Source organism: Podarcis muralis, chromosome 8 (genome assembly GCF_964188315.1).
Source record: "Podarcis muralis chromosome 8, rPodMur119.hap1.1, whole genome shotgun sequence".
NCBI classification, from domain to species: Eukaryota; Metazoa; Chordata; class Lepidosauria; order Squamata; family Lacertidae; genus Podarcis; species Podarcis muralis.
The window spans coordinates 63,344,361-63,370,212 of record NC_135662.1 but is presented as its reverse complement, the minus strand read 5'-3'; the positions used below and the strand labels follow the sequence as shown (position 1 = coordinate 63,370,212).

The 25,852-nt window shown below is 41.3% G+C and overlaps 1 protein-coding gene across 3 annotated transcripts in view; it reads right to left on the bottom strand.

The window, feature by feature from the left end:
* Positions 1 to 6,431: 6,431 nt before the first annotated feature.
* The window catches only part of BLOC1S5 (biogenesis of lysosomal organelles complex 1 subunit 5), a 29,623-nt gene continuing 10,202 nt past the window's right edge, over positions 6,432 to 25,852 (bottom strand). Inside the window, exons 5-7 of one of the 3 annotated variants that reach the window (XR_013394016.1) lie at positions 24,199 to 24,391; positions 14,460 to 14,625; positions 6,432 to 7,767 (exon numbers count right to left, since the gene is read on the bottom strand). Coding sequence is in view for 2 of the 3 variants with exons in the window: in XM_028737758.2 (XP_028593591.2) it covers positions 24,215 to 24,391 (177 nt within the window). In the remaining variant the exon portion in view is untranslated. Of the gene's footprint in view, positions 7,768 to 14,459; positions 14,626 to 23,270; positions 24,392 to 25,852 lie in introns of those variants that run through there. The other 2 variants (XM_028737758.2, XM_028737757.2) reach the window with 2 other exon arrangements.

Sequence of the window (25,852 nt, the reverse complement as noted above, 5' to 3'; positions counted from 1 at the left end):
AGTTTCAGAGACCAGTTTCAACAGTTACTTCCCTTCACTAGCTGCTTGGGCGGAATTGGCTCAAGGTGCTGTTCTGTTGGTTTCCTATCTTGAAAGAGATCATCTCTCATTGAACCAACTTTGGGGAAGTGTAAAACAAATGAAAAAATGCTGCTTGGTTACTTTCGTAACTTTTTGAGATATGATCATCTCTGCTCTTAAGCTAGAGGTTGCTGACAGTCAACAGAACTCTTTTGTTTTCTTTTGCACTAGTAGTTTGTCCTGTGAAAACTATGACACAGATCTATTCACTCTGCTTGGAATGTGGGTATTGGTGGAATATCTCAGGCTTCTCTGTAACATAGGATATGTCCTGCAAAGTTCTGAGGCCATGACATTAGCACTTCAGTCAATAGACTTCCAGGCTTATCCAGCCTCCACTTAGCTAGCGCAAACATTAGCCATTAATAGATCGATCCTCCATGAATTTGTCTTATCCCTTTTTAAAACCATCTCAGTCAATGGTTATCACATTTTGTGGCAGTGAATTCCATAAATGATGTGTATGAAGAAATCTTCTCTTTTATCTGTCCTGAATCTACTGCCTGCCAGCTCCCTTGGGTGACCACAAGTTAACAGTATTACGGGAATGGACGAAAAACCTCTATCCACTCTCCACATAATTGGGTAAATCTATATCATATTCCCCATTAATTGTCCTTTCCTAAGCTAAAACCCTTTAGCCTTTTCATGCAGGCAATGTGCACCAACCCCTTCATCACTTTGTTGTTTTCAAAAGTAATTTTTCTATGACATCTTTTCTGAGATGGGCTAACCAAAAAATGCACACGGTGTTCCAAATGCATCCAAAGCATAGGTTTGTATGAGGGCGTTACAGCACTGGAATTTTTATTTCTGATTCCCAATAATCCCTAGCAAGGAATTTGCCATTTTTACAACTGCCACACACAGTTTGACATTTCCATTAAGCTATTAACTGAGGGCCAGATTCCATTAAGTAAATGTGCTTGCAGGAGAGCCAGCGTGATGAGTTCTGCTAGGCTATTGCACAGATGGAAGAGTGGGTAGGACATTTTCTTCTTCCGGAAACAGCTTGGTCCCACGAATCCTGTGGATCAGTCGCTGTACGGTGCTGTGCTGGGGTGAGGATGCAACAGCAGAGCTGGAAGCTTTACTCTCTTAATGAGAAATCTCTGGTGCATATTTTTCAATACAACTCCGATGGGCTTAATGCTTGCAATGAAAGAAGAAAACAAATTTTCTGTGTCATGGGTACGTTGCTGCTGCTGTTACAAAACACAACACACTTGTTGCGGTTCTCTCCCATTAAAAACACTGGGTCATACGAAGACTGCTGTTGGACCAGGCCAAATCCCTATCTAACCCAGCATTCTGTTTCCACAGTGGCTAACAAGATGTCTATGTGGGATGTTTGCACTGGCATCCGCATTGCCTGTTGGCCTGCTGCCAAGAAAATGCAGCACTAGAAGGCCCTTAGTTACCAGCAAAATGTCCAGGAGTGGAAGCTGTACTAACCCATTAAGCTCATATAAAGGCCCCCAGACAGTTGGAAGGCCATGCTGGGAACTAGTTGAGAGCCTGGGAAATATCTGAATCAAGAACAGGGGGAGGTAGAAATACTATGCTGCTTCCTAGTCCTCCTAAAGTGGCTGGGTGGCCGATAGCTTTGCTCTAGATTGGTATTCTGATACTGGTTTCTGAATATATGCAGTTGACTTGCAATGCAATCGTGTGCATGTCTACTCAGAAGTGAGTCCCGCTGAGTTCAGGACTGCAGTCCCAAGGGCTCTTATGTCAAACACTTAAACTGAAGATAACGGTAGTATACATACTACCACTTAACTTGGCTGCACTAGTTGACAAATAGCACATTCTCTTGCACAGTTCTTGTCATTAAAATTAATGGGAGCTGTACAATAACAAGTGTCCTCTTCACAGCAGTGGAAGACAAACGGTAAAAGCAGACATTTGATCTGATTAGCCTTTGGAGGAAGAAAGAAAACTGGTCTATAAAAAGAATAATCCAAGGACTGTATAGTGTTACTTCAGCCTTGTAAATGGAATGCATATTTGTGACATTTAGCCCTTTCATACATCTTAATCATTTTAAATCCAAGTACTTTGACTTAACAGGATTGCTGATTGCACAGTAAGCCACAATTTGCTATAAATAACGGGAGGTGAGTTCCAGGATCAGCTCGTTCAAAGTGATTAAGTATTTGGAGTGTAATGTCTGTGGTGGGCAAAAACGCTTGTTATAAATCTACTAAATGTACCAACAAAATAATAAATTTACTGAAGTGACAGCTTTAAACCCCAAACCTGCCTTAGTATTCAGAAAACACACGATTGGAACAATGAGATCATGTGAAAGGATTCTTTAACATTAGCAGATAGTGCTTGATTTAAAATATTTGTACTTAATTTGTTCCGGAGGTCCGTTCTTAACCTGAAACTGTTCTTAACCTGAAGCACCACTTTAGCTAATGGGGCCTCCTGCTGCCGCTGCGCCGCCAGAGCACGATTTCTGTTCTCAACCTGAAGCAAAGTTCTTAACCTGAAGCACTATTTCTAGGTTAGCAGAGTCTGTAACCTGAAGCGTATGTAACTTGAGGCACCACTGTATAACCAATTGTACTAATCACAAATGACACTGAGTTTAATAAGAACAATAAACTCAGATATATAAAATAGCACCAAATATACAACACACCCAAACAATCTTTATTTCAGCTAAGTATGTTTTTAACCATTTGGCAGATTTAAGCTCTGTCCTGCTTGGCCAGGTTAACACAGGACCTCGATCAATGGGACAGAGGTCATGACCCCAACAGCACTGCCAGATCCCAACCAGCACAAGGTAGCATGTCAGTCAGTACCCTGGAGAGCTCACTGTACCCAGAGCTGGCCAAGACTCACACAGGAAGAGCTGTTGCTTCAGCAACATGCTGAAACCTTCTGAGCTTCTATGAAGGCTGGTTGACCTGATACTCCTATTGGCCCTGCTCTCTCTGTTCTTTTAAAGGGCCAGTGCCCTATTCTGTAACTGCTGATTCCTATGGCACGGCTGCATGTATTGGAGGGATGTCCTCTGAGCTAGACAAGTCTAGAGATGTGTGTGGAGAAACTCTCCTACAAAAGAGGGTAAAATTTACATTAGTCGCCCAATTTTGCCTCCAGCCCCATCTACTGCACCTCGGAAAGTTGCTTAGAAGGGAATGTGGCCCCCTCCAGGGTTAAAAAGGTAGCCTGCCCCTGTTATAATAGGTGAAAAGTTAGAATATGCATCTTTTAATTTGGAATATGTTAACAAAGTGGCTGGGCGGCCGATAGCTTTGCTCTAGATTGGTATTCTGATACCAATTGGTATTCTGATTGGTATTCTGATACGAAATTTATATTTATATGCAGAATTCATCATGCGAAAAGCTGGGCTGGATGAATCCCAAGCCGGAATTAAGATTGCCGGAAGAAATATCAACAACCTCAGATATGCAGATGACACAACCTTGATGGCAGAAAGTGAGGAGGAATTAAAGAATCTTTTAATGAGGGTGAAAGAGGAGAGCGCAAAATATGGTCTGAAGCTCAACATCAAAAAAACGAAGATCATGGCCACTGGTCCCATCACCTTCTGGCAAATAGAAGGGGAAGAAATGGAGGCAGTGAGAGATTTTACTTTCTTGGGCTCCATGATCACTGCAGATGGTGACAGCAGCCACGAAATTAAAAGACGCCTGCTTCTTGGGAGAAGGGCAATGACAGGCCTAGACAGCATCTTGAGAAGTAGAGACGTCACCTTGCCAACAAAGGTCCGTATAGTTAAAGCTATGGTTTTCCCAGTAGTGATGTATGGAAGTGAGAGCTGGACCATAAAGAAGGCTGATCGCCGAAGAATTGATGCTTTTGAATTATGGTGCTGGAGGAGACTCTTGAGAGTCCCATGGACTGCAAGAAGATCAAACGCATCCATTCTGAAGGAAATCAGCCCTGAGTGCTCACTGGAAGGACAGATTGTGAAGCTGAGGCTCCAGTACTTTGGCCACCTCATGAGAAGAGAAGACTCCCTGGAGAAGACACTGATGTTGGGAAAGATGGAGGGCACAAGGAGAAGGGGGCGACAGAGGACGAGATGGTTGGATAGTGTTTTCGAGGTTACCAGCATGAGTCTGACCAAACTGCGGGAAGTAGTGGAGGACAGAGGTGCCTGGCGTGCTCTGGTCCATGGGGTCACGAAGAGTCGGACACGACTAAACAACATGTTAACAAGGACTCTGCACCACAGCATAACTATTGATGGTTGTGTTTTCTGGTGCTGAGAGCAGTGCACACTGGAAAATATATGACTGCTTTTGTGACAATTACTGAATATAGAAAAACCATTGTGGACCACATAGTGATAAACCACATGATGATTGTATTTCTTTTATCTGCCATCCTAGTATGCTGCTTTGTTCTTCCACTTGTGATGCTTCTTTTAGCAATACGCCATAAGTTATTGTGGAAAGAGGCTACATGTTTTCCACCTGTAATTTGAAAGTGCCTCGCACACAAAAATATGTGACAATAACACTGCCAGAAACCCCAGGGATTAAAAAAACAAAAAAACCCATCACAGTAGATCTGAAGACAACAACATCGTTTTCAATATTAGACACAGCCATTCAAAACTCAGAGGACTGCAGAGCAGGTCTCTGCCAAGACAGTAATAACCCATAAACAATCAGATGGTTTTTCCAGACCACCAATCCACTGACATTTTTCTTTACTACTGGTCTAAATTTATTTTTTCCATTTATACCCCTTCATTCTTGCTACAATATGGCAGCTCAAAACAGCTTGTAAAAAGGAGTAAAATTTCAAAAGCAAACATTTGTAAACTAAATTAAAGCAAACCTAGTTAAAAACAAAAAACAAAATATAAACTCCCTGCTCCCCATGCCTCTGAGATAATTTTTTTTAATAGTATAACCCTATGAATATATTTGTGGGAGCCCTGCCTCACTGCATTCAAGATGGTTGCAGTGCAAAACTTACTTACATGTGAGTAACTCCCACTTACTTACTTCTGAGTGGACATGTTTAGGATCGCACTGTGTGTGTTTAGAAGCCTCGATCTGTGTTCTGAAAAAGGACCGCACTCCAGAAAACACTCCCAGTGCCTATTCTCTTAGTATTTGCTTTTTGATATTTGAACTTGTTCTATAATCTTCTGTCTTAACCCTGTAGAAATGCAAAGGGTGACTCAAGGTTGGTGGCTCAAGGTTTTAGTTTTGGGGGCAGAGACTAATTTCAGAGAGGAACTGGGCAAATGGTTTGGGTTGCCATATATCCAGATCCAAGTTCGTTTTAAAGACGAATCATAAGAAGAGAGAAGACAGAGGCCTTGACAGTGGACTGAGCAGGCACACAGGTCACCTAGTCTTTCTGAACTGTAGCATGTGCGCATTTCATGCAAATCTGTGAGAAAGTGCTGTTGCACTTGGGTTCTGCTTACTGGCTTCGCACAGGCACCAGGTTGGCCACTGTGAAAACAGGATGCTAGAGTAGGTGGTCCCTTGTCCAGGGAGTAGGGAGTAAGATCAGCACAGTGGAGGGATGAAACAGTAAACAGAATTTGTGCAAGGGAAGGGATTCCCATGGGAACAGAGGGAAATGAGGGTGGGGGGTAGATAAGAAAACATTTGGTTGAATTTTGTTTTGACAAAACACTTCAAAAAATTTAATTGAAAAGAGAAGGGATGGAATAGGCAATGAATCAGTGGTCCTCCAGATGTTGTTGGACTCCAATTCCCACCAGCCCTGGAGGCACGGAAGTCCAAAAAACACCTGGAGGACCACAAGTTCCTCATCTCTGATCGAATGGGCTGCATCTTGCTTACCAAGATGTTTGTCTGGATTGTTACTGTACAGCCACATACTAGCAGGCTGGTCAGTCAAAGGATTTCCCCATCCTGGAGAAAGACTCTGGCAATCCAAATGCAGCCTATGGGATCATTCATAGCCTACTACTGGCACTGAGGGTTGTTAAGATCCTAGAATGAGGATAGTCCAGGGTACACATTTGCAAACATAAACAAACAACTTTAATGGTGAGACGTGGAAACTCAGGTAAGAATGGTCCCTTGTGTGAGCCTGCCTCTTCCTTGTATCCTACAAGTTATCTGTGTTCTTCCAGAACTCCAGAGCCCTCACCGCACTGAGTGATAAGTTAGAAGGCAAGCCTTTTCTGCCAATTGTTTTTGGCAAATGGACCAAGGAAGACTATTGTTGTTGCTGACTGTTATCTCTGCCTCCAATCCCACTTGGCAGAAATTCAAACCTATCTCACTGGTGTTGGAAACTAGGCTTTTGAAAATCTGGATGAGTCAACTCATTAACAAACAAGGAAATGGGAACCAGTCTTAACAAAATATGTACATAAAATAGTTTATTGGATGCTATGCTGTTTGTCCTCATAGCTGTGACACTGTTTTTTATCTTGCTTCACAGTCTTCCTAACAATGGAGTGGGGAGGTCAATGGTTATCAAATTTTAATCAGCCTCAGTGTTGATGTATTACTTACATAGCACAGAAAATATTTTAAGCATTTTCACGGATGGGGGTGGTGGAGCTCAGGAATGCCCATTTAATATTTTTACCATTGTTTAATGCCAGCCGTTGCTCTACAGCAGAGATGGGGAAACCTGAGGCCTTCCAGCTATTGTTGGACCTCAACTTCCATCAGCCCCAGCCAGCAGAACCAATGGTAAGGAATGATGGGAGTTGTATCCCAACAATATCTGGAGGGCCCCATCCCTGCACTACACCAAGGATGGCCAGTATCTTTGGTCTTGGGACGTTCTCCAAATACTAGTTTATGGACAGTAACATCTAACCTCCTTATGCATGGCCACATTCACTCTGTAAAAAATGTACACAATCACCTACAATAATAGCTTCACAGGTTTAGACACTTGCATCCTGATGGCACAAAGTTATCCTGTGTGAGTGTGTGTTGTTAGGGGAACAAAAGTGCTTCCTGTAAGAAACCTTCAAGAAGGAGGTCAGGGGGTTTCTAAAACCTACTTCATTTCAAGGTTTTTCAGTGACAGAAGAACTTTAACCAACATCTGATTTCAAACACAGCTTAATGATTTTCACCTACATGTGCCCTTTTCAGTTACCAGAGATCAAATCACAACTGAAAATATAACACATAATATATTACAGATTTCTATCATGTCACCCATCTTCTAAACCTGATCGTTTTAAAAAAATAAAAGGTTTTTGTTGGCATCATAATATAAATTTAAGATGGGAGTCTAGTAAGCCTTTTATGCATCTTAATTTTATAGTCAATTATTATACTAGAGGTGAGTACCATTTTAAAGAATGTATGGTGAGCCCTCCTGATTTAGGCCAAAGGCCCATACAATTCAGCATCATGTTCTCTCTAACTGGATACCTATGGGAAACCTAACGCAGGACGCACGCAATAGCAGTCTCCCATTTGCCTTCCCTAGCAGCTGGTATTCATACTGCCTCCAATATAGAGGTAATAATATAAAGACATTGTGACTAGTACCAGTCAATATAATGGTATTCTCCATGGCTTTGGTCTAATCCACTTTTCAAGTCATCCAAATTAGTGGCTATCACCGCATCTTGCAGGAGCAAATTCCATAGTTTTAAGTATGCCCTGTGTGAAGAACAACTTCCTTTTGTCTGTCCTGGATCTCCCAGCATTCAGCTTCACTGACATTCTGGTATTATGAAAGAGGGGACAATCTATTAACTAAGGAAATACTGGAACAAACAATTTAAACATTCCCATCTACATATTGGTGTATCTTGCTGTGACGAAGGCATAAACTCTCACAAGAAAAGGGAAAGCCAAGAGTGATTGAGCTGTTCTGCCAATCTTTGAATCTCCATGATATATCTGAGTAGTCCTGCCTCCATTCAACGAACACTAGAAAAGACAAGCTGCAAAACTACTCAGGCTACTCATTGTCTCCTTAGTCACTGTATCATTTGAGGATCGGATGCTATGTGACATTAAAGTTACATTGCTCAGCACTGTGTCAGTCTGAAGATGCTAGCTTGAACTTTGCACCCAAACTGTTGTCATCAAGTCCTCAAAGCACAGGATATCACCCAAAGATCAACATTGGAAGAAAACCTCCAAGACCTGTTCTCTCTCTGTCAATCTTGCAAAACTGTTTGACCTTATAAACTGGAACACTCTCTTGAATTCTTCATGAACCTGGCCACTATTTTTCATATTGGTTCCAGCATCATGACTCATGCTGTTGACAAATGGCAAACAATGGAGAAATTTTATATCAAGACTGGCACCTGCCAGAGCTGTGTGTTGGCACCTTTCCTTTTTGACGTCCTATTTGCTGGTTTAACAGATACACTGGGGGCTGTTGACCATGAGGTTTATGTTGTATGCATATTCAACATAATTCAAAAAAATTTCATATGCTGAAATAGAAAACTGAGGATGCCAACCAGTGACTGTGTGCTAGCATGTGGTATTTTGTTGACTTTTGCTATTCTGACAGCATGCTGTTGTAGAAACAGCAGCCAATGCATATATAACAACCCATGTAGATCAAGCAAATATTTCATTTTAAAAATCGCTTTACTTTTTTAAATATACCAACTACTGAATAGGCCAAACTGAGAAACTGCTGTGTGATTGGTTATTTCCCCATTTGCCCGAGAAGCAGTTAATTGTAAGCTTCCTTTCAAGGACAGAACATTGGAAATGTGTGCTGTTTCCATAATTCATTTACAGGCAAAACAGGTCCTAGAGGAGTATAGAAACAGTAATACAAATGGGCAGTGCTGATCCCAAAAGTAACACCAGCACCTCAAAACCCCAAATTGGCAGCCTGTAGTCAAAATCCCAACTGCTTCAAAAGCCTATGCTTTTTGCCCAGCAAGGCAAAACCTCTCTGAACCCTACCTTAAATAGATGGCTCTGATCTCATTTCTTTGCTCAGAGACCTGTTAGCATTCAGGACCAAGTTTAGGACGCCTGGTGGGAGAGTATTTTTGTGTAGTTAGATAATGGGTATAAAAATACTCAGTCCTTCTGAGTTAAGATTCTGGACTGTTTTTGCATTCATTTCTTGAGAAGAATCTTCTATACCAGTGTTTCCCAACCTTGGGCCTCCAGCTGTTTTTGGACTACAACTCCCATCATCCCTAGCTAGCAAGACCAGTGGTCAGGGATGATGGGAATTGTAGTTCAAAAACAGCTGGAGGCCCAAGGTTGGGAAACACTGTTCTATACAATCTTAAGGCCTTTCCACAAACCCATTTTTCCATGCAACAAATGCACAGCTGTTGCTCATTCGTTGTACAATCTCAAAATATCTTTCTTTTACGGTAGTGCTTCCATTGCGGGGATATCTATTTTTCTCAGCAGTCCACTATTCTTCGCTTAGATGGTGCAAACATATTACAACTGCTGTGTGGAATGTGGTTCTGCCATGATCATGATACAAATTGGGATGAGAATGGCCATGCTGTCTTACAGTGTTTCATGATCTTCTCTTTGCCCTTTTAAGGGAGTAGCAAGTCCTGAGCTATGAGGTCCAGCATAGGGAAGAAGAAGAAGATGATGATTTTACAAAGACCCACCTTCTTGAAATGAAGGGTGTTGCTGTGGGGCTTATGCAACCCTGATAATATTTTTTGCTTTTTAAAGGAATCTAGATTTTCATGTGGGCAAACAGAGATACACACATCATCCACTTATTTACCCCCCCCCCCAAAAAAAAAATTAGAAGAAAAATGAAGAACCGCATGATGTGTGTCTTAGGTTTGCCATACAGCAGAGGTGAGTGGGCTGATGTTCAAGAAAAACAAGACTAAAACCTCCTTGGGCTCACAGAACTAGTTTATGATTCTTTGGATCCACGCCCATTCTCTGAATTTATAGGGCTGTAAATGTCCTCCTTACTTTATTATCTTGTAGTGCTCTTCAAACACTCCTCACAAATGGCAGGACCGTCGTCACTCAACTAAGGAAATACTAATAGGTCGATTGTGAATTAATTCCAGTCAATGAACAGATCTACCCACAGAACCTGCAAACAAGATGCATTCGGATAAAATAGTCCGCCTGGAGACAAAAGGATTCGTTGTTTGTAGATTATACATTGTGCACATGCCAGTGACAGCAGGCACCATTTTAGAAGAGGCATTCCCTTGTGCATGAGAGACTTGGCATTTACCCTCCTTCCAAGATGATGCTTGCCACTCTATGCTTCTGCATGTTCTTGCATAAAAAACAATTAACAATACTTTTTTAAAAAAACAAAGTTGCTGGATCCTCCAGATGCATCGTTTTCATCTATCAACAAGTTTTTAAATCAACCCCTGCCGCCTCCTGTCTTTATAAAGAAATGCCACCAACACACCCCACACACCCCAAGCAATAAAAGATGGTGGCAACCCTGCTGCTAAACTGCTGAGCCTCATACTCACAGCAATTTACACAGACATACAGTCTGTTTCTTCTGTGCTAACTATGGGAATCTATTCTTCATTAATTTGGAAGCGTGGAGGGGATGACCATGGGCCAGTAGTCCCGTCAGAGTAGTATTCTGGGGCAAAAGTCCAGGGCCCAAATTCAGGAGCAAGAGTGGCAAGGTTGGCTTGCCGCCATGTTTTGAAATAAGTGAAGTAATACCCATCACCACCTAAAGAGGGCGTGTGGAGGGGGAGCGCAAAGTAAGTCTAATATCACCTCAATTACAATATTGCTGTGGGCTCTTTTTTCTAGCTTCTCCTCTACCCTGAATTGAATCAATTCAGCTCAGATTCTGTGAGTTTTATTGAGGGTAGGGGGAAAGAATGGCAGCTTTTCAAGTATGCAGGGGGATAGCATGTCATTTCAGGGGGATTTTGGCACTCAACGCAAGGTGCTAAAATGTCTCGAGGCTGGCACTGTTGATAGGTGTGATAGGATGACAAACTCTGGAACGATGGGGGAGAAGGAAGGCAGGGGTGGAAAAACAAAAAATACCCTTTTAATTTTAGTTTCTCCCTTGCCCAAGATATATGTGGCTCCTTCAGTTAAGGTCAGTGGTTCATTTGGTGGCGACAATTTCAAGGAGGCTGTGCTCGACGGGGGCTGCTGCGCCTGTCGTCCGGTGGCCGGACATGGGAGCAGACTGAGCCCAATTAGCGGACAGCAGGCCCATCCGGTTGGCTGGTTCCACTGACTTGTGCGTCCTACACGTTACCGCAATTGAGGCTCCAAAACAGAAAACTCCCCAGGGCACCAAAAGTGCCAGCAGCAGCCAACTTGTTTCAGTTATTTAGTTTAATTGCACCTAGGTGGGCTGGGGTGTTCTTAAGCCTTTCCTTTTTCTGCCTTTACGGCTTGGTTTGAACGCAAGCCGTTGGCAGGGGCTACAACTGCAGCCTCTGCCCTGGGAGAATATGAAACCTCCTTTAGGACACCTTTGGTTCATGACTGTGGTTGGCTTCCTATTTCGCCAGAAGGCATGATATTGGTATGGGCAAGAAAATGGCTGAGAGTACTACAGCCGTCTTTGTGTGCTCACTCCTGGGACATCTTACCGTAAGCGCTTATTGATCCAGGCCTTTAACCTGGCTTCATTCACTTCAGTTTCCAACTGCCCTTCAGGCTAAACAACGTAGCCTTCTGAGTCCTGACATTCCTCATTTACTCTGACTGCCTCCGCCTGTGTTTTCTTTCAGCATGTCCTAAATCAGAGCTTGAACAGCTGAGTTCTTTTAAAGGAAACGAAAAAGATCTGTTCACTTCTTTTGCATGATAATGGAAGACTCTAAAGGGGAAGGCTGGAAATGGAGTATTCTTTGACTTGCCTCACCGCCTTCCTGCCATTTACTGCTGAATTGGAGCAAATGTCAACTGAGTTTTCTCTGGATTGACATTTGCTCCCATTTAGCACTAAAGAGTGGGTTTTCTAGGTCAAAGCAGCGGGGCAAAGACAAAACTGCTTGGGCCCATGCCTTGAAAGCATGGGGACAAACAGAAAACCACTTGGACCCCTGCTTTCTAGGCACAGGAAAAGTGGAAGTTAATTGGGTTTAAACACAGTTAATTAAGGAGTATTCCTCGCCTCTCAAATGTTTATAGCAGTAGTTCTCAACCTGTGTCCTAGGGCTCTTGGAAGCTTGTCAAGGGCCCTTCATTGAGGAGACCAGTAATGATGGAAAGGCTTCTGTGAAACAGCCCACCATTAGCAATCACACCCCCAAAACATGCAGCCACAGGACAATATTGGGTGCAGTCCAAAGTGGAGCAATGGTGAGGCGGAGTATGAACTGATTGTGCATCCCCAAATACGCCTCTGAATCCTCTGCAACATGCAAAGTGCCTATGGCAAAATGATGCATGTTATATATAGTTATAGATAGATGATAGATAGATAGATAGATAGATAGATAGATAGATAGATATAGATATTATGACCAATGTGTATATCCTTGGCAAAGAAATCAATGTGGAAAGGGTTCATTGAAGCTAGAAAGTTTGCAGTTGCTGGCCTGCAGTAAGGCTGGTAGTGTCTCCAATGTTTACTAATGGATTTTGCATGAGGTTAGACTGGTGGGAGTGCTTAAATATTTGGATAAACAACAACAAAAATATTTCGTTAGTTTGCAAAAGGGTTTATGAGGATTGGAGGGCACTGCAAAAATTTGGAAAAGAAGACTATCAGGGTTGAAGTGCAGAATAGTGGAAAGCAATTATTTTATTACCAAGATTATTATCTAGTGTGTAGATAATGTAACTGTAAATGGGTTTTTTTAAAGCCATTGTAGATAATTCAATGGAAACCTCTCCACCCGAGCTAACCAGGAAGTTGGTATTAATAAAAGGGTGGGGAACAGTACTGTTCAATAAAAAGACTGCTCTATTAATAAATACTCTGAATATTTTAAATTATTGCTACTTGTGGTGGCGCCCGTGCCAAAGACTGGCCACCCATGTCCCATATTGAAGTGCTTTCCATGTAGGAAAAGCAAAAGGTTTGAAGCAACGCTAATGAGTCAAACATGACCTTAAAAAACCATCTGCAGCAAACAAGGTGTTCAGTCTTTCAGACTTCATTTGCCTAACTCTCTACCAGGAATCTGCCAGCCAAAAGGACCAACTGGTGCCAACTACAGTGGCAAGTTCTAGAGCTGCACATGGCCTGCAAACAAAGCGTTAAGCAAAACTCAGCAACGCAACCCACAAAAGCCAAATACTGTAACCAGTAAACTAATCTGACCTTCTCCTTCTCTTGGATGTCAGTCTAGCAAGGGCATGTTCCACAGATACCAAAAGGAAGTTGTTAATAAGGAAACAGAGAAGCTGAGCTTGAAGCAGACGTCTTTGCAAATCACCCTTGCATTCCCTTTGAATGTCCATTGTAGAAGAGCGTCACTCAAAATACTATTGCAGTTTCAATTAATAGCTAATGATTTCTAAAGACTGAGAATACACACCATATGTGAGACTGTAAAAGCAGTATTTATACCATGCTGTCCTATTTTACTTTCTAACAAGGCTGAGGAATTTGTAATCCAACAATTTTGGGCCTGTCACAACTCCCATCACCCATGACCACCCCAACCACAGATGGAGGGCCACATTTATAATATCACAAAGGGAATGCTGTTGAACTGCTAGAAAGGAAACATAAAGAAAACCATCTGTCTTCTTAATGTTGTCTCCCCAAATTATTTCCCACTATATTCAGTTTATTTAGTAATTTTACTTTATGGTAAGGTAAAAGTAAAGGGACCCCTGACCATTAGGTCCAGTCGTGGCCGACTCTGGGGTTGCAGTGCTCATCTTGCTTTATTGGCAGAGGGAGCCGGCGTACAGCTTCCGGGTCATGTGGCCAGTATGACCAAGCCGCTTCTGGCAAACCAGAGCAGCGCATGGAAACACTGTTTACCTTCCCGCCGGAGCGGTACCTATTTATCTACTAGCACTTTGTGCTTTCGAACTGCTAGGTTGGCAGGAGCAGGGACCGAGCAACGGGAGCTCACCCCGTTGCGGGGATTCAAACCGCCGACCTTCTGATCGGCAAGTCCTAGGCTCTGTGGTTTAACCCACAGCGCCACGCGTGTCCCTTACTTTGTGGAGATACAAACAAAAGATGGGTGTCTATTGCTACTGAACTATTTCATCATGTGGTTCCTGTTTCTCTTGCTGGCGGTTCAGATGATGTTGCTCAAAGGCCACCAAGAAAGAAGCTATATGCCTGTGACTGTAAGAGAGAAACATACAAACGGTTCATTGTTCCTGTACAGAAGAAAAATAACGTGTCATTTGCAGTCACTCTGCCCACACCTCACTTGATATCTTCTCCCTCACCAGTGCCAAATACACAGTAATCTATTGCCCTGAGATGTCAAATTCCAAGCGAAGGAAACTGAAATGTCATACCTTCGTTCATAGCACCATCTCATGGAACTATTTTTTCCGGATTCTTGGGAAGTTGAAATATTTCAGAAGAATATCAGGAACTGTTGTTTTAGCTTGTTTGGTAAGTAGATAATTGCCTTCCAACTCTACACGTTTTTCAGGAAATGATGTGAGTGTTGTATTGTTCCTAGATGGGGGCAGCAGTGTTTTTTAACAAGGCGCACATACATATATGTATTCTTTTTTTAAAAAGAAACAAACACAACAAGACCATGTAGTCTTAAGTCTCTGAAGCTGAATCAGACTTTCTGTAGATAAGACTTTGTCCCAGACAAATTGTTCATGCGACTGAAAGTATTTCAGACGGCATGCAAGCAACAGGAAAAACAAGAAAAGAAAAAGCACCCCCAAAACAAAACCTATTATATTAAACTAAAAAAGGTCGTTTATACAATGGGATATCAGCTACAACCAGAACGTGCCTCTGGGACAAATCAGAACTTTTCTATGTGATCCTAACAAACAAGACATTATGAGTAATAAGAATGACAATTGTGCAAAATCGTTTTCATGGGTAGTTCAAAGGAAAATAATTTCAGTAGGGACATTAGGACAATTATAGTTCAACAACTCAATTCTAGCTGATTAACTTTGTATGGCATGCCAGCTGGTCATCTAAATCAGAAAACTGATTTCGCTCAGTCTTGTGATGTTATTCTTGTGGTACAGGGGCTACTGAATTCTTCCTGTACCAGATAATGCGAGGAGCCCCAAGTCACATGGAAAGAGCCCACACTGCAGCTCTTTGCCATGCCAGCATTGCCTTACTTTCTGGTACAGTATGATACTGCGGTGCTAACACCCAGCTCCATTTCTCCATTCCACACATAAAGCATTATGCCATGCACTCAGTGAAGCTTATTGATCCACTACAGTGGTACCTCGGGTTAAGTACTTAATTCATTCTGCAAGTCCGTTTTTAACCTGAAACTGTTCTTAACACTGAAGCACCACTTTAGCTAATGGGGCTTCCCGCTGCCACCGTGTGATTTCTGTTCTCATCCTGAAGCAAAGTTCTTAACCCGAGGTACTATTTCTGGGTTAGCAGAGTCTGTAACCTGAGGTTCCACTGTATATGTAGGACTGTATCCAATAAAGTCTTCCCATCAATCCAAGAACTTCTGCTAGTGCAATAGAACTTCCCCTTCTTCTCCTCTACCTGTTGCCCCCCCCCAACTGCTTTGGAGGGTTGGGGGAACTCTCAGAACATACTTGAGGGGTGTACGGGGTGGGATAGAAGTAGGGGAATGTCTGCTGCACAAGTGGAAATCCTTCTGCTAATGGGATAACTTGACTGAATACAACCCAAAGGTTTTTTTTTTCAGATTAGAAACTGGATGATCTGGCCCTGTGACAGGAGTCACCGCAAGAACAGTGCATGAATATGCGGGGGATGTTAAAGAGGAGTAGTAACCAAACTCTTGCATTATTTTCTCAATGTTGCTGAAGCAGGTCTAAGCGATCAGTAAATCCCCCTCAAGAAGCAAGCAGCATTCTTTAGTGTTGAATTGGTAGAATCTTAAATGTGGGTTAAAGTGAAGTAAACTGTGATGTGTCTAACCCTGGTCTCCTGTGGTCCTGTGAACAAATGACTACTTAACATCCTGCTCCTGTACATTTTTATCCAGAAGGAAGCCCCATTGGTTTCACTAAGACCCACTCCCAAATAAGTTGGCAGAGAATTGCAGCCTCTCCGCAATTGCAATTTTTTTGGGTTTTTTTTCCAGAGCCCTTAAGGATGTCACAGATCCCTGACTGAAAAACAGATATTGAAAGATGGGGAACACATATTTTACCGAGCCTTCCATTGCAAACAATGTAGGAATGAAAACAGATATTGTAGGAAAGGGACAAGGAAAACAATTATTTGAAAACAGCTCATGCAGAGTAAGGAGGAGGAGCCAGTTGGCAAAGTCCATAGACTTTACCACTTCAGACTGTAGGTGAGTGATTGCTCTACGTAGAGTAACAGTCAGATGTACAAACAAGCAAATCCCCTCTCAGTGACATTCTTCACTGGCCAGAGGCTACCAATCCATACCATCAAAGACACTTGAGTTCTGGTTCTTTATGCTGGTTTTAGTAAGCAGAACCCCTTCTTTCTTCACATGTTGCTTCTCTAGGGTCTCTCATTCAAGGTCAAGAAAGCAGGCTGCACAATATCCCCAAATAACTGAAGACTAAAGTTAGCAACAACAGGCAAACTTAACCTTATCCTAGATTACTTTTAAGGGGTTATATGATAGCCATGTTCAAATATATAAAAGGATGTCAGATAGAGGAGTGAGAAAGGTTGTTTTCTGCTGCTCCAGAGAAGCGGACACGGAGCAATGGTCCAAACTACAAGAAAGAAGATTCCACCTAAACATTAGGAAGAACTTCCTGACAGTAAGAGCTGTTCGACAGTGGAATTTGCTGCCAAGGAGTGTGGTGGAGTCTCCTTCTTTGGAGGTCTTTAAGCAGAGGCTTGACAACCATATGTCAGGAGTGCTCTGATGGTGTTTCCTGCTTGGCAGGGGGTTGGACTCGATGGCCCTTGTGGTCTATTCCAACTCTATGATTCTATGATTCTACTTCAAGACAAAAAAGCACCAAAAAAAATAGTATAAAGATGTCCTTAAAAGGAAGCTGAAATGGGACTTCCTTCTAAGCAGTGCTTTTTTCCTGGGGTACCTACACCTTTTTCATTTTCTAGAAGAGAAGCACTGCTTCTAAGTAATGTTTGAAGGCTGGGATGTTAGAACTGGTGTGAATGCAGATAAGTACATCTCAGATGTGCATAGTACCTTCAATGCTCATACTGACATCTGCTGGTGAGCAACAAATCATATAACAATGATATCAAGTGGCTGACTATTATGTCAGCAGGCTAAGCAGTTTTCACAAGCAGATTGATCACAGTCTATTTTCTTCATAATTTTTCCTTTTTTTGCATAAAAGTGTTGAGCAAACAATAAGAAAACAAGAAACAGCTTCCTTTACATTGCCAGTAAAAGTCACAATGAAATACCAGACTTTATTGACAGAATACAAGGACATGGTTCACCTAGGGTCATTTGCCCAGTAGAAGCATCACTCCCTCCCACAACAAATGCAGAGGGGAGTGATGGTGAAACAGGACCACTGAAAAACAAACATGGTCCTGGGAAATCCCAACATCTTATGAATAATAATAGGGGGATGGGACAAAACCTTGAGAGTTTTGACCACTGAATGCTGAGTTTCAAGGGGTGGAAAACTTAAAACCAGGGGAGAAGAAATGGAATATTGTGGCATGGCTGGTTGGACAAAACAGAGCAGCACTCTATTTTGCTAAAGGTTCCACTTGTCAGCTATAACACTGAATTATAACTGTGTGCCAATCCATATCCCAAATTGTTGTATTCTGTATTTGTCTAGCACGAAGTATCTGTATAGACAGCAAATAGAGCACAAATGAAGAATGATGTGTATAACATATAATGCTTATTGCCCTTGATTCATATTTGCTGGCAGAAGAGCTCATTCACATATTTTCTCCTCTTTCATTTCTCTTTTTTCAGTATATGTTAACAGTCTACTTATCTAAACAGTGTAACATGTGAGCAGACAATTCACGGCATTCAGGGGCAGTAACTTCCATATAAGCTACGATACAGTGTTTCATCCAACCTTCTTGAGGACTTTAGTTTAGCATGAATTTTGCAATAACCCTGGAACCAGTATAAAAGGTTGTTATGAATGTTTATCAGCTTTTGTGAGCTTTCACGCAACTCACATACTCTTTTATATTTGTAGTATACCAATACTTCAATAAAGGCAAGAGATCATTTATATAAAAGGCTTAATACTTATTTATCAAAGATGTGTACAGCCGAATTTTAAAAATGTCAGCATGTATATTCTATTTGGGTTTTTTAAAAGCCTACATAAGGTAAATATTATGTAAAAAAGAATGATACTAGTTTATTAAAACAAAAACAAAAAACTTGTTTGCCTTTACAATAATCTTGAAAGATAGGTAGACCTGTCACCTCTATAAATTTTGGATAAGAAACTAAAGCTGAGACAGAGATGTGCCCAAAGCCTAATAGCAAATCTGTGGTGGAGCAGGGATAAAGCCCAGCAATGTTTAAAGTCTCTTTCCTTGAAAACAAAATATAAGATCAAAATACCTATCACCAAAATAGGCTACATATCTGTACTAGTTGATATTTTAAAGCAGAAGTAGCTAACACAAGTCCTATGAATGAATCTGTTTTGCAAGTGTTAATATTGCCTACTTGTGTCTAAATGATTTTAGGAATCAAACTATGTATCAGGGTGGATAAAAATCAATGATTTTTTAAATAAAAAAAATCAGTTTTTTAAATGTGAATTGGATTGTTTTTATATAAATTGGATTTTTTTAAATAAAATGCTTTTGGAGGAAAAATCATTCTGAAGATAGTTTTCTATTTAAGTTACATTATAGTCCAAAGGCTTTTCATCAGGAAATAAGGATTTGCTTTAAGTATTTCATGTGTGCTAAAAACTCAGTCTAAGGTTGTTGGTTTTTGTTTTTTTAAATGTTTAACCACATCAGTTAACAAACATGGATACATATGCTACAATGTTATTGGTTTAGTTAAATAAATTGTTTAAATTGTTATTAAGGAAATGATTATTTTTCTCCTTCCAATAAAGTACAGCAGAAAAGTTGTCCAAATATAAACAGTTAACTTATTAAACCTCACAATGATTTCATAATTATCTGTCAATGTATTTCTAATAGTATAACCAAATCAGAAATTTTTGATATAACTGTAAAAACTACTCTGAAAATTGATTATTCCAAAAACAAAACTTTCATATGGTTGTAAATACTAAGATTATACCAGCAAGAATGCGTCTTTCTGTAAAAAAAAAATTAAAAATTAAATCAAGTCTTACTGACTAGTGATTTAAATCGATTTGATTTAAATCAAATCCACCCTGCTATTTATATTTTAGGGTGCAGTATCAAACACTCTTTGAAGTTATATCAGGTACTGAGTTCAAAGAACCTGTGTTAACACTAAGAAATGAGGACAGAGAACCTTGTCTGTTAGGTTCCTTTGAAAATTCTACCAACCATGGGTGGTCAATTTTGACCCACTTTAAATGATGTCTGTTAAGTTGTGGGTGAACATATCAGACGACACAGCGATTCTTCAAACAGCTCTTGTTTATTCACAGGCCAAGACAAAACTGAACTGAAGGGTTCAGCCAGCCTGCTTATATAGAGCTCCACTAGAACGCAACTGTAACACTTTCTGTAACTATCCAATCACTGAACATCAGTTTCAATCCCTTATTTGCATATATGGACCTGAGTGAAAACTATCTACAGTATCCCCCTGCTGGCCCAGGGTGAGAACTTCAATACATAACATTGGCCTCTTCATCCTAACATTTTAACATGACTGCTGCTACCAAAGATGTTGCCGGCATAAGAACTCTTGCCAGTTTGCACATACATATTGTAATGTGCTGTGAGATCTCATGGCAGTTAAAATCTCTGCCAATGGTTGGCTGAGCTGCTGTGCTGTCGCTGAATGTCCACAAGCATTTTAAGTACTGAGGGGACGAAAATGCAGACAACAGAATTTTCAAAAACTGTCTGGCTTTTGTGAGGGAAGTGAAAGACTGTTTTGGCTATTCTTGAACAAAATCCCTTTGGAGACAGGATGAACTTTATTTCTGGTACGGGCAGACTAAGGGGAATGATGAGAAGAGGTTCTAGGAAGTTTGAAAGACATGAAGCAGGAAGCACAAAGGCCAAGGCAGCATATGCTAGAAAAACCGGACTCATTTTGGCAACTGATTAAAAATTGAAATACAAGATAAATGCCAAATGAATTCCAAATTGGCACATATTAATTTGTTACTCATTTATTTTTGTTTTTCTCTAAACTCGGAATACATGCTGGTGGAGGTTACCTAAGGAGGGAAGGGTGAAAAAAGCAAATGAGCAGCTCTTAGTTAAATCTGTTTTCAGTCGAAGTCAATTGTTGCTCACATAAAGCAAACTAAAATCTCATCACAAGCCCCAAACTGTACAGCTTATTTCCTGTAATACATGGAGTGTCCCTAGGCTTGTTCATTGGTTCCTAGAGCCTTAATATTCACTGGGAGTGGAGGAATTAGTTTGCTGTATATGAGCAGCTATTAAGTGTCCAGGACCTGGACTAAAAATAAATGCCACTTTAGACAGACATAGACATAGCCTAACAATGGGGGCCCTTTTTCCTATTTGTCTGAAATCTGGCAGGTCTGATCCCTTGGAGGGGTAGCAGAATGTCTGAAAATTCAATGCCAATTGGACAGAGAACACAGCACTTACAGGCAGAAGAAAAGCAGCTTGGACTCCCATTGAGAGTAACAGGGGGAGCAAAGGAAACAAATGAAACAGCAAATTAATAACAAACACGATTGTAACAAATGACTAATGAAATGAACGAGGTTCCTAAAGAACAACCATGGATGGAGTAACTTTTTTTTTCCTTGCAAGAAGCAGGAATATGACGTAGGTAGAAAAAAATGCATATATCATTGATTTAGGTTGGGAAAATGCATGTATCAGGCATGGAGACCCTCCAATCTGTGGAATAAATGATGCGTGGAAGGGGTCCTAATGGGGCACACCTTGGGCACATCATATATACCTGCTTTTATATATGATGTCAGGTAAATTTGCAGCTGCCAAGGAACAATAGGGAGCATTAAAGTGCCCTCCAGTTGTTCCTTGAAAGCAGGGCTTTTATATGGCGCTTTTAAAATGTGACCTTCATCTACCCAGGAACTCTAAAGTACAACTGATCCATGCCAAAAAGTAGGTTCAGCTGAGTTTTCTTGCAGGTGTGATTTGAATCCAACTTGGGCATGCAAAGGGGGGGGGGGGAGGTCATCTGATGTCATGGTAATGTCAGAATATTGATGGGTGGGCAACCACACCTACCTGTCAAAGTGCCCAGGGCAGGAGTGAGGGGGAAGCTCAAGATTTGAACTCACTGTCCTCCAACCCCTGGTGTATATTACTGACACGAAATATGAAAGTACTATGCAGGTAAGGAAACTGGATGGTTAATAATTAGAGTGGCTGAAGGAGGCAGGATGGAGAAGGCAAAGGGGTGAAATCAACAATGAAAAGCATGGATAAGCAAACTAAGGACCGGGGACCGGATCCGGCCCAATTGCCTTCTAAATCCGGCCCGTGGATGGTCCAGGAATCAGCGTGTTTTTACATGTGCCCTTTTATTTAAAACGAATCTCTGGGTTATTTGTGAGGCCTGCTGGTGTTTTTACATGAATAGAATGTGTGCTTTTATTTAAAATGCATCTCAGGGTTATTTGTGGGGCATAGGAATTCATTCATATATTTTTTTCAAAATATAGTCCGGCCCCCACAAGGTTTGTGGGACACAGTGGACCAGCCCTCCCTGCTGAAAAAGTTTGCTGACCCCTGGTGAAAAGCAATGAGCAGTGGAAGGGGTCATGAAGAAAGTAGGACAAGGGAAACACTCAAATTAGGCACAAGAGGGGCTGTGAGCTTTTAGCAGACAAGGAGTGGAAGGAAAAGGAGGCTCTGGGTGTTAGAGAATTGTAAAGCCGAGATGTAAGGCAGCCATTTCCAAACAATGAGAGACTAGCAGCTACATCTTCTGGGAAGTACTGCTGCTTCTGCTGAACCCAGATGTGCACAGCGCTAGGCATTTCCTTCGATCCCTGCCTCAGAGCTATAAAACCCATGAAAGGGTCACACAGGTGGCGTCATACCTTAAGTTAACTTCAACAGAAGAAATTATTATTTTAAAAAACCACACCAATATCCGAGTTACAAAAAGTTGGCATTTGCTCTGAAGACCAACACAGAGTTAAAAACCAAGAGCGACCTTCTGAACTGCCTCAAATTCAATTCTATAATAAGCCATGCAGATTCTTAATTTACTTCACCACATCAGTGAGTTCACAGACATCTGAAAAACTGCTTTGCATCAATTTCGTTAGAGGTTCTCCCTGCCCCCCTCGCAGCGTGTGAAATGCTTTAAAGTCATCCATTTCCCCTCCTGCCCCCCCACCCCCAATCCACAAGAGAATTCACAACATTCCAGCATGCCTCAGTTGCTGGCAAGTGCTCTTTTCAGCCCAGGTACCTGATGATGATTGATGAAGCTGTCAGCCCTACGGTAGTGGATAGAGCAGCTTGGCAGAAGTTCAGTGTTATTGAAAGAAATCACAAATACTTATTCCATCTCCTCTGCTCACTTTAATCACATTATCAACAGGCTGCCAGGATGGAGCCTTGACACTAAGCCATACATTCACACAGGCAACCATTGTTGGCCATCTGCAGTTGCAACACTGATAATGAGTAATTTTGTTTTACATGTTCCTATTTTATGCACTGCCTAGCTGTTAAAATAACACTTGATCTTCCTGTTCCTCACTTAGCCTGCCTTGGCTTTCATCCTGTTATTAATGAATTCTTTGAAAGTTAGGTTACAAAGGACTAATCAAGGAGCTTTCCCTCCGTTATTCTAATACTTAATGCAGATTAATCACAGTGAAGACAGGAGCTCATCACGCTCCATAATACCATCTCCTTGTAAGAACACAAATTGATATGTGAGATTGTTCATCTCGAGCAAAAGTTGTTCACATGCAGTGCTCAAAAAAAGTAGTAGTTGTCCCCTATAATGCTGGATTATAGGAGGAATAATACTTTTGAAAATCTCAGGTTGTCACCCATTCTTGCTATTCTATTCATTAAAAAAAAAAAAATCAGTTCTTCTGAGAGATCTTTCAGATTTCTTTGTGGTGAGCTATCTAGCAAAAAGTCTGTCCATAAAACTCAGGGCATTGTACTTCCATAACTTTGTAGCTTTGGATGATTTCTCAAATTAAATTTTCACCATCTTCCTTGTTCTGAAAGCCAAGGTATAATTGTGAAAGAGCTCATTTGAATTCCCTGTATGAAGAATAGGATGAATTTACAAGATGAATGGTTGTACATAGAAACAGAGAAACTAATTCAGATTATCAAGGGAGAATACTTTTATGTTCCTACATAGACTTGTTTTGTTTTTTTAAAAAAATAACACTTAACATAAATACCTGCCTCAGACAATCAAATCCTATCTTAGTTTAGTAACTCCAGTTTATGTTCCATGTACCTGTATAGCGCCCCTTCACTCCTCCCTTCATGAGTTGGGAAACAAGCCAGGAAATTTCAGTTAACCATAAACTTCCAGCTATGTCTGGACCAGGAAACTATGGTTAATGGCTTCCAAGCAAGCCAGGCCACAATAAACCATGTCCATGGAGTTAAAGCTGGCTTACAAATTCTCACTTATTTGAGAGCTATTAAGCATGGTTTCCCAGTTCAGACACAACAGGAAGCTATGCTTAACTGTGGCTTCCTGGTTTGTTTCTCCACTGAAAGGAAATGGGGAGCAAAGGGAGTGTGTGTGATGGCACTGAGCTTGTGAATATCCTGGCTTATTAAGCAAAGGCTTGATCATCTGAATGCTGCCAGTATCAGTGCCAAAGAATAATTACAGTCGTTATAGAGCCCCTCCCTCCCCAATTCCTTGTTATTCCTGCTATGCTATTTGAATTCTGGTACTTCCTTGGTAACCCTGAAATTGGAAGATGCTGGAATAAGAAGAAAAGCAATACTGCAAATGAGGAGGAGTCTTACTGAGCACGTGAGTTTCTTAAAGAGTGTGTTTGGCGAGGTCTTTTTCCATTGCGGCATATTGCTCTTTGAGGCGCTCCATCGCTTTGATGTGCTCTTCGTCCACGACTGCTTTTGCGTTCTGCTGCTCCTTCACAAACTCCTCCCACAGAGCTCTGCGTCGTGTTTCACCAGCCATTAGCTTCTCAGTCTGAAGCTGAGAAGGAAAAGGACATCACAAAAGAAAACATCCATGCAGTTTAGGTTTTGTGGTACAAAAATATAACAAAAAAGATGGCAAGCAGTTTACAGGGCAGACCTGTTCTCACTGTTAACAAGGAAAGAATGGAAACCAGCTTTCACTGTAACAGGGTCCCTTATACTTTGCCACCATCATGGGTGAGAAAACAACTGCCCAACCATGCTTTTGCTTCAGTTTCTCCCCGCTGTGGCTTGCTTTCATTCTGATTTATCCCCTCCTCACCACAACTGCTATTTGCTAAATCTAGTTTGTGGCTTCCCCTTGCACTATTGCCTTTTTTCTTACACTGCTGCTATTTGTAAATTGGATGGTACTGTTTCTAGTGCTTTCCCTGTAGAATGTGCAATTGTATACAGGCAACAACTAACTAACATATGACTGTGCATGCACACATCGCCGTAACCCAGAAGTGGTTGGAAAAGGGGGCAGGGGGTGAAAGGGGCTTCCACGTACTGCGCCAACACATGGGAGGGTCAGGAATGTAACCCCTGTGCAAAATGGTTGTTGCCTGTTCTACAGTGCTGCGGACAAATTGCTTTGGGTACGGTTGCAGAACAAGGAAAATTTAAGTAAATGAACAAAGCAAAATCTGTCTTTTTAAAATCATCCTATCAGACACTTTGTTTTTGTTTTAACATAAATACCCAGACAGACACAGTAAGTGCTTGGCTATACTCTGGACTGGCAACACTCAATATTTAACTTGAAACTTTAATAAGCAGTGCCAACTCCATTTAATAACCTCTCTTATCCAGTTCTGATAGCTAACTTCAGCAAAATGCATGAAATACAGCATTGCAACCACTGATTTTGATATGCTCCTTTAAAAAATAAAAAGTGACCCTCTATCACAGGAACCTTGTATTTAGTATTTGTCGCCCTCCATCTTAAGATATGCTCACATAAGAAATGTGAAGTGTAGCCAGGACACAGGACTGTCTTGTTCATGTAGAATTAACCTGCCCAATGACGCACATAAACTAGGGAAAGCCATCAATTAAAAAATAATAATTTTCAGCTTTCCCAGGATGGTGCAAAGGCTGGAAGGGAAATCTGGTGAGCAAACTAAAGCTGGTTCTAAAGAATTTTTCAGCAGTCCTTTCCAATTAAGGCATAAAGCGATACAAGATAAGACTGGCATAAGAGTATGGTCAATTCTATGGTTTGGGGCATTATGTTCAACATACATTTACCCCAGCCAATACTAACGCCTCACTATTGCACTATTTCTGAACATTATACACAAACATTATAAATCTTGCTGGCTGTGGATCTCCTATAGTCTTCACACAGCCGTCACCATGCTAAATCTAACAGATATATGAATAAATTGCTACCACATGTATTGACAGAAAGTGTCTGCAATCATGTCTGAAATAAGGATGGGGCTATGTAGAGGCATTGGCTGGCTTCTCG